Source organism: Dipodomys ordii, unplaced genomic scaffold (genome assembly GCF_000151885.1).
Source record: "Dipodomys ordii isolate 6190 unplaced genomic scaffold, Dord_2.0 Scaffold31, whole genome shotgun sequence".
NCBI classification, from domain to species: domain Eukaryota; kingdom Metazoa; phylum Chordata; class Mammalia; order Rodentia; family Heteromyidae; genus Dipodomys; species Dipodomys ordii.
In genome coordinates, this window is record NW_012267247.1 from 8,895,010 (window position 1) to 8,904,303 (window position 9,294).

At 46.8% G+C, this 9,294-nt stretch overlaps 1 protein-coding gene across 1 annotated transcript in view; it reads right to left on the minus strand.

Annotated features, from left to right (window-relative positions):
• The window catches only part of Dhrs7b (dehydrogenase/reductase (SDR family) member 7B), a 43,881-nt gene that overhangs the window by 21,948 nt on the left and 12,639 nt on the right, over positions 1 to 9,294 (minus strand). Inside the window, exon 2 of the mRNA XM_013016272.1 lies at positions 1,669 to 1,847. Coding sequence (XP_012871726.1) covers positions 1,669 to 1,847 — 179 coding nt within the window. The remainder of the gene's footprint in view (positions 1 to 1,668; positions 1,848 to 9,294) is intronic.

Consider the following 9,294-nt stretch of genomic DNA (forward strand, 5'->3'; position numbering starts at 1 on the left):
GCAAAAGGCCTGGAGAGGCAGCTGTCGCTGCAAGGATCTGGATCCAATGGCAGACACTAAGTTCACCATCAGAGACCTCAAGCTGTACAAATGACTCCATACGCTAAAGCCTTCCCTGGCTAACTGCAGGCCTCTTAAGACCCTAGAGACGACCCTGTCTGCTCCTTTGTGTTCCAAAGAGCTACATCTGCACCCATCTAGAATGCTGTCCCTACGTCCCACACCACTGCAGGACAATGTCCCCCTCAGATAAGGCCATAAAACTGCGTTCTGGGGAAGTGGAGCTGTGGCTCAAGTGACAGAGCTCTAGCCTTGAGCAAAAAAACTAAGGGACAGTGCCCAGGCCCTGAGTTCAAACCCCAGTACTGACATACACACAAAAAAAGATTGAGTTCTGGGGTCAGAGAACACAGGTTTGACACTTAGCTTTGTGCTTTTTGCTGAAGTCCTAGGCAATTCATGCCTAGGCCTTACAGCTGTGAAATGCAATGAGCTCACATACCAGAAATGATCGGCACAAGAGGCAAGTATAACATTGATGCAAAGGCATATATAAGTAAACACATATATGGGGGAGATGCCTCTTTTATCTGGCCTGCTTGAGAACATCCACAACTGAAGTGGCCTTATAAAGAGATAGACCTGGCCTTTTTCCAGGAGACTGTAACCTCACCAAGGAAAGGGACCTGTCGAAGTGTCTTCTGTGGGTTTAGCACTTGGCCCAGAGCCTCACTCTGAGCAGATGCTTAAGAGTGGGGTGCTAGCCATGCTTCCACCAACCAATATGTAGAAGCAGAAAGTTAGGTTCTGGGAGCTTGTCTTCCTCTTCCTGAAAGTGCGCAGCAGTGTGGTGGGTGCAGCCTGATGGAAACAGGATGGGGCTCCATACCATGTGTCTGCATTAGTCCTGCCAATGCAACTTATTTGTGTAAGCGTCTAGGAAAAAAAGGGAGCCAGAACTTGATGGATGCCACTGTATCCCCGGCACACCATCCTGGGCTTCAAAGCTCAAAGTGTCACTGAGGGGGAACAGAATTAAAGACTGGTTAAAGAGCAGCTGAGACCCCAATAATCCTATCCCCTGTCAAGCCCTAGGAGGGGGAAGGCATGGGGACAGCAAGCATCCAGGCCATGTGCCGAGGCCCCAGGAAGAGGTAGGGGTACTGCTTAATCCAGAGAAAAGCATCCCTCATTTGGTCCTCAAAGAGGTTAAAAACATGTTAAGCTAGTTGTCCATATCTGAAAACTAAGAGCTTTCATATCTCATTCTTCTTCTTTTTTTTTTGGTCAGTTGTGGAGCCTGAACTCTGGGCCTGGGCGCTATCCCTCAGCTCTTCAGCAAGGCTAGTGCTCTACCACTTGAGCCACAATGCCACTTCTGGCTTTTTCTGCTTATATGGTGCTGGAGAATTAAACCCAAGGCCTTATGCATGCAAGGCAAGCACTCAACCACTGAGCCACCTTCCCAGCCCCTCATTCTTCTTTCAACATGGAACTGACACTGAGGACTGACTATTTCATAAGGGCTTTTCCAACTGGACCAAGAACAGTGGCATCTTTTTTTGAATGTTTTATAGTCCCTGTACCACCAGTATCTCCTCATGCCTAACTAGCTGTCCACCCCTGCCCCCCTGCACCGCCCTGTGCAGGGCATCCCCTACAACCCACCTTTCCCCAGCCCGGAGGTAGCGCCTGTAATCACCACCACGGAGTTCCGCACGTAGGCCTTCATGCGAATCCACTGCAGAAGCTTGAGGAGGCCGAAGATGCCCATGCAGCTAAACATCACGGGCAGCAAGAATGGACAGGTGACCCAGTCCATGACCCGCCCCCTCATCAGATTCCTCCTGGAAGAACAAAACCAAATCAGCTAGTGATACAGGAGGAGAACTCAACAATATGTCCTGACTGTTGCATGCAAATCCCTCTCCCTCTGTGGACCTCAGCTCTAAGCCCAGCCATAGCACGTGTGTGTCCAGGGCCTGCATGCTACATTGTTCAGCAGGTTAGCACTTGTTTATTTTTTCTTCTCTGCACTGACATGGCTGATGGCAAGCCACAATACCCCTGAGAACAAGCAGACAGTATTAGTCAGCTTAGGACCCAATGACCTGGCCAGTGTCACAGGCAGTTGAATTTGCCAGCACTTACCTGATTCTTCTTGGGAAATCTGTTCTGGGGAACTTACATTGTGCCAGTTATTATTTTCCTGCCCTGAATATTTGCAAAACAACTAAGTTTTGTTTCTGTTTTTGTTTTAAGAACAGGAAAAAGGAAATTATACCAATTCTTATACTTTTTCAAGAGGACACTGGAGATGGATGTTTCTGGGTGGAGAAGCCCCTGGATGGTATCAGAATGGCCACAAATATATGACCACAGGCCTCACAAACATCTTATGGGAATGCAATAGAGTACAGAGCTGTTCTGGCCAAGAGGTTGGTAAGCATCCTAACCTACCATTGACATTTTCTAAATCAGCATTCTCTAGTGAGCCACAGCTGGCTACATGAAATGAGAAGGCCCCCATTTGTGCAACAGTATGTTGTTAATCCACAGGAAACACCTCCCTATTGTCCACAACTGTTCTTAATTCTTTACTTACACAAGTGTCTGCTCAAGGCACCAGCTAAGTGAGATATGGAGGTAAAAGTGGCTGATGGTGGACTAGTATTCTCTCATTGGGAAAGAAATGTCTGAGGCCACTTAAAAAGACAGAGCCTGTGAAAGGTCCACACAGCCTACCTTTATGACTGTGGTGCTGTGTGTGCAGAAGATGCTAGAAATGAAACAGTAACTGTGCAAAGCTTTCACCCCACTACTTATGTCCCCCACCTCACAACATACATATTAAAAACATTGGGGCTGGGAATATGACTAGTGGGAGAGTGCTTGCCTAACATGCATGAAGCCCTGGGTTTGATTCCTCAGTACCACGTAAACAGAAAAGCCAAAAGTGGTGCTGTGACTCAAATGGTAGAGTGCTAGCCTTGAGGAAAAGAGGCTCAGGGATAGTGCCCAGGCCCTGAGTTCAAGCCCTCTCCCCACCCTACCCTGTCCCCCCTCCCCCACTCCCGTGCACATGCATGTATGCGTTTGCGTGCCACACACACACACACACACACACAAACCTTGTTCTACCTTTCCCAAGATGACAGCAACTATATGGATGTTAAGAAACCATGAATATTTCGGGGCATCCGTGGCTCACACCTGTCATCCTAGCTACTCAGGAGGCTGAGATCTGAGGATCATGGTTCAAAGCCAGCCCGGGCAAGAATGTCCATGAGACACTTATCTCCAATAAACCACCAGAAAACCGGAAGTGGTGCAGTGGCTCAAGTGGTAGAGTGCTAGCCTTGAGTTGAAGAGCTGAGGGACAGTGCCCAGACCCAGAGTTCAAGACCCACGACTCAGAAAAAAACAAAAAACAAAACAAAACAAAACAAAAAAAAGAAACCAGGAATACTGAGAGGACTACCAGCACACATCCATATCATGAGCAGGTGGCTGTTCTAAACTAAACTGCCCCACTGAAGAAGGATTCTGCTTGAACTTTAACTGTCACTTCAACTAAACTACACTTAATCAAAACATTTAATCCGTGGCTCATACCTATAGTCCTAGCTATTCAGGAGACTGAGATTTGAGGATTATGGTTCAAAGTCAGCCTGGAGAGCAAAGTCCATGAGACTCATCTCCAATTAGCCACCAGAAAGCAGAAATAGAGGTGTGACTTTAGTAGTAGAGTGCTAGACTTGAGCAAAAAAGCCAAGTTAGAGCACAAGAAGACCCTTAGTTCAAGTCCCAGTACTTGCACAAAAGAAAAAAAATGACTTTCTGATCCATACCGCTTTATCCATTTCTGAAAAAGCCTTAGCTCTCATCTGATAAGTGATTATGTCTCCTTTTTACCCACACTGTTCCAGGTTTATGCTGGATGAACTGTGATCAGAGGCATGTGAAGCCCCATGCTCTTTACCTGGGTCTTGCTGGCACCATCCCTGCTGTCAGAAGTAAGTTCCAAGTTCCATTCTACAGGCCAAGCTAAGTCTTAATCAAATGCTGGGACTTGGGAAGTGTCCAGATCCAAGCCTCGGTAAAGATCAGAGCAGGCCTCAGTGCCCATGTCATACTCAGGTTCCATAATCCTTTACAGGTCCAGTGCCAAGAGTAAGATTGCTTCATTAGGTCATTACAGCAAATGACAGAAAGCTTGCATTAGGCCCCCCAGGAAAGCATTGCTCAGAATGTTTACATAATAGGATGTCAATCCAGCCACAAGGCTAGTTGGAAAAAGGTTTTCTCTCACCAACAACTCCAGGTCCTTATACCAGGCATTCAGACTGGGCCCACCCCAAATGGTCTGGGATCCAGCCACTTCCCAGGATGAGGAAGAAGACAGGGGGAGGGGAAACTGCTCAGGGAAGGACAGCAGGGCTCAGCATCTGGGCCAGGACCAGAGATGCCCTAGGTCCATTAGGGCCTCCTATGGGAGCCAGCAGTTGGTCTGTTTAAAACCTACAACCTAGAGCTGAGCCCCAATTCTATCAAATGGAGTTGAAGGTCAAGTACTGAATACCAGCTTCCAAAAATAATTAATCTGTGTCCACAGATTAAGTCATAGGGAATGTGACAATGGCAGTAACAGCAACAGTTGGGCAGGATCCTGACCCATGTAAGTGGCTTTACAAGATTTCAGGAAGTCCCTGGTTTATCAACACTGGTTGTTTCCAAATAAAAGAAACTCACTGCCTGGCACCGGTGGCTCACGCCTGTAATCCTAGCTACTCAGGAGGCTGAGATCTGAGGATCTCGGTTCAAAGCCAGCGTGGCCAGGAAAGTCCGTGAGACTCTTATCTTCAACAAACCACTCAAAAACCGGAAGTGGCGCTGTGGCTCAAGTGGTAGAGCGCTCGCCTTGAGCTGAAGACCTGAGGGATAGTGCCCAGGCCCCAGAGTTCAAGCCCCTACGACCGACCAAAAAAAGAAAGAAAAAAGAAACTCATTAAAAAATAGGACCTCAGCCGGATACCGGTGGCTCACTCTTGTAATCCTAGTTACTGAGGAGGCTGAGATCTGAGGATTGCAGTTCAAAGCCAGCCTGGGCAAGGAAAGTCCACGAGACTCTTATCTCCAATAAACCACCAGAAAACCGCAAGTGGCACTGTGGCTCAAGCGGTAGAGTGCTCGCCTTGAGCTGACGACCTGAGGGACGGCACCCAAGCCCAGAGTTCAAGTCCCATGACTGACAAAAAAAAAAAAAAAATAGGACCTCGTTATAAAAATCAATCATAAACCTTTAGTTTAATTAATAAACAGGAAAAGCCAATGTTAGAAGTCAGTTATCCCATGTCTTAATTTTTGTGTCAGAAAATGTCACCAAGGCCAGCAAAACAGAAAGAACATAGACACTTAGCTGTCTCCAAACTGTACCACACCCAGAGAAAAGCAGGATAAAAGCAAACAGGTTCAGCAAGACTCCCAGTAAAAGATACCATCATACTCTCAGTAAATTCCATTTTTCATGCAACTTAAATCATGCCAGCACATGAAGCAAAGAGAGAAAACTACACACCTTGTAGTTTTTTGGGATTCCTTGAGCCACTGACCTAATACTACAGGCCAGTCTCCATCCCCAGGCCCTGAGAACCATGTTGCCTGGGGTAGGCATGGGACAGGGTTAATGGAATCCATTCTCAGCCTACTGCCCCAATCTGTGAGGAGAGTGCACAGCAGCGTTCAGTCTGGAAACTGGTAGGAGAACCAGTTGCACAGCATGGGAAATAGCAGCACCAATCCTCCCACCCAACCCAGGGTGATGGTACGAATCACACTCACAGCCAGCCATTTACTAAGAATCAGGTGTCAATTTCAGCATCATGTTCCTGACTACATGGAGCTGAAAAGTTTTTTAAGTTCTTGAACTTCCCAACTTTTCCCCCTCAGCAGTGTATGTGGCCAAAATAATGGACTGGTAGGCTACTGCTCTCAGAAACAGATGCACCAAGGTGTCCAAAGACGCAGATGAGGCAGCTCTACTGCCTCGCTATGGCATCCAGGACTCCTCCAGCAACGGAGACTGCTATAAAGTAAAATAAAGAAATTGCCCTTGTGGGGCTGGGAAGGTGGCTCAGTGGTAGAGTGTTTGCCTTGCATGCATGAGACCCTAGGTTCAATTCCTCAGTACCACATAAGCAGAAAAAGCAGGAAGTGGCGCTGTGGCTAGCCTTGAGCTGAAGAGCGCAGGGACAGCACCCAGGCCCAGAGTTCAGGCCCCACTACTGACAAAAGAAGAAGAAGAAAAAAAAGAAATTGCCCTTGTGACTACATTTCTAGCTGGTAACTCTAGACATTTTCTACATATAGCAAAAATCTAAGTGAGGCCTATTTTCTTTGAAAATGGCTTGTAAGAAAAACTAATACACATATAAATTATGCATTTCATACCAAAATGCTTCACTCTGGGTTTCAGTTTATGACCAGATCATGGACCTGGATGGTAAGAGTGACAGCATGGAAAGGAGTGAGAAGTATCTTGTTTGTGATTTCTAGCATTTGGAGATAGTTGGATGAAGGGCCAGTCCAGTCTACCTGGACTTTTTGCACCACAGTGGGCAGCAAGACAGAGACAAGGAGCGCACTAGCCTTGAAGAAGCTCAGGGACAGTACCCAGGCACTGAATTCAAGCCCCAAGACCTGCACACAGAGAGAGAGAGAGAGAGAGAGAGAGAGAGCGTGAGAGACAGAGACAGAGAGACAGAGAAGGGGGGAGAAGACCTCCTTACTAGAAACCACAGATCACACATCATCAGGAAGTAAGAACATACCGCTTGCACGAGAGATGCATGTTCTTCACTGCGGGGGAGGGACTGGAGATGTGGACTTGCACTATTGAGCCACATAAATTGGCACAAAGAAGCAAGAGAGCTCAGAGGTCACACAGCACAGCTCTCTACTTGTATCTCATATATTAATGAGGTTGAGATATACATTACAAGAGTATATAGGAAGCAAAGTCCCTTCAAGGGTGATTCAAGGCCCCAGTAGCCAGATATTCACAGGTCCTCAATCTTAGTTCCTTCCATATTTTCCTTCAAGAGGTTCTTCTCAAGGCCTTCCAGAATCTCAGCTTAGTAATGAATTATCACCCCCAAGTGAAATCTGAACAGAAATGTCACCCTTTATGACATCTACTCCATTCATACTTCAGTCAAAATTCTCCTTTGTGATGCACAGATACAATGTTCCTAAGACTCCTTCCTTCTCTCAAGCAATGAAAAACAACAAATCAGCCAGGCACCAGTGGTTCACACCTGTGAACCTAGGTAAGTCTGTGATATTCTTATCTCCAATTAACCACCAAAAGGCCAGGAGTAGAGCTGTGACTCAAGTAGTAGAGCACTAGCCTTGGGGGGAGGGAAGCTCAGGGACAGTGTCCAGGCCCTGAATTTAAGACCCAAGATGTGTTAAAAAAAAAAATCACCAAGAAAAGTAAGTAGTTGACGGCTACTCAGAAAACTACACACATAAATTAAAACAACTTTTTCTGAGAATCAAAGGAAGGGATCTAAGAACCCTTCAGTTTAAAACTGGAGAGAATCAGGCTAAAGGGCAGAGAGGGTTCCAAATGGAAGCCAGGATGCTGAAATCTCCAGGCAAGGAGTGGCTTAGGAACAGAAAGCACTGGCGTGGTCATGTTCTGGTGAAGTTCTGTTCCCCAGCCTCTGCTTCCTCTTCTATTGCATAGATAATCTGTTCCAACCAGATTATCCAACTCTATGTAGAGTGACGTAAGTTACGAGTCATATCTGAACAGCTCTCTGAAAACTCACAGCTATTTTCAGAAAGCAAAAGAGTAAAGATGTTTTTCTCTGGTCTCAAGTGTCTGAGATGTAACAGTCAATGTTGTCTTTGACTGGAAAAAATAATCACCTGCCTCAGAGGCAGCTACTTTGCCTCTAGCTGTTCTAGTGTTAGCATCTTCCCATGGCAGTGACTGGCATTAGGGGCCAGAAGAAACCTTCAGCAGGACCACTGTGGAATGCTGTAACAATGTGCTATGGAGTGTTTTTGGGGATGCCAGCCTGAGGACCCCTAGTTTAAAGAATGCAGTTGGTGTCAGGTAAAACCCTGGAAAGCTGGTCACCGGTGGCTCATGCCTGTAATCCTAGCTACTCAGGAGGCTGAGATCTGAGGATGATGGTTCAAAGCCAGCCCAGGCAGGAAACTCAGTGAGACTTTTTTTTTTTTTGTAAATCAGTCATGGGGCTTGAACTCAGGACCTGGGCACTGTCCCTTAGCTCTTCAGCTCAAGGCAAGTGCTCTACCACTTGAGCCACAGTGCCACTTCCAGTTTTCTGGTGGTTAATTGGAGATAAGAAGCTCATGGACATTCCTGCCCAGGTTGGCTTTGAACCTTGCTCCTCAGATCTCAGACTCCTGAGTAGCTAGTATTATAGGCATAAGCAACCAGAGCTCCGCTTCAGTGAGACTCTTATCGCCAACAAACTACTCAAAAAAGCCAGAAGTGGCACTGTGGCTCAAGTGGTAGAGCACTCACCTTGAGCAAAAGTAGTTCAGGAACAATGCCCAGGCTTAGAGTTCAAGCACCAGGACTGGCAAAAACAAAAACAAAAACAAAACAAAACAAAAAATCCTGGAAGGAAGGCTCGAGATTACTTTCACATGAGGCAAGCTCTGCTCTACAGTAAAACACGAAGCCTGTGCTTTCTAACAACCTTGTCGGAGAAGGAGGGAGGAGGGGGCTTAGCTTCAGCCCTGCCAAATGGCCTCCTGGAAACGTGGTGTCCATGAATGAGGAGGCAGAGTACTCAATGAGCTCCTCATTGCTTTAGTCCAAAGTATCAGCTGTCAGAACTGCACACTCTACTATGAAAACATGGGTTTCAAATGTGCTTTTTAAAGTGATTTTAGAGACAGGCACTGGTGCATCCGTAATCCTAGCTACTCAGGAGGCTGAGATCTGATGATCACAGTTCAAAGCGAGCCTGGGCAGGAAAATTTGTGACTCTTATCTCCAATAAACTATTCAGAAAAGGCTGGAAGTGGTGCTAAGAGTCAAATGGTAGCCGGGAGCTGGTGGCTCACGCCTGTAATCCTAGCTACTCAGGAGGCTGAGATCTGAGGATCATGGTTCAAAGCCAGCCCGGGCAGGAGAGACCGGGCAGGAGAGACCGTGAGACTCCTATCTCTAATAAACCACCAGAAAACCGGAAATGGCACTATAGCTCAAGTGGTAGAGCGCTCACCTTGAGCTGAAGAGCTGAGGGA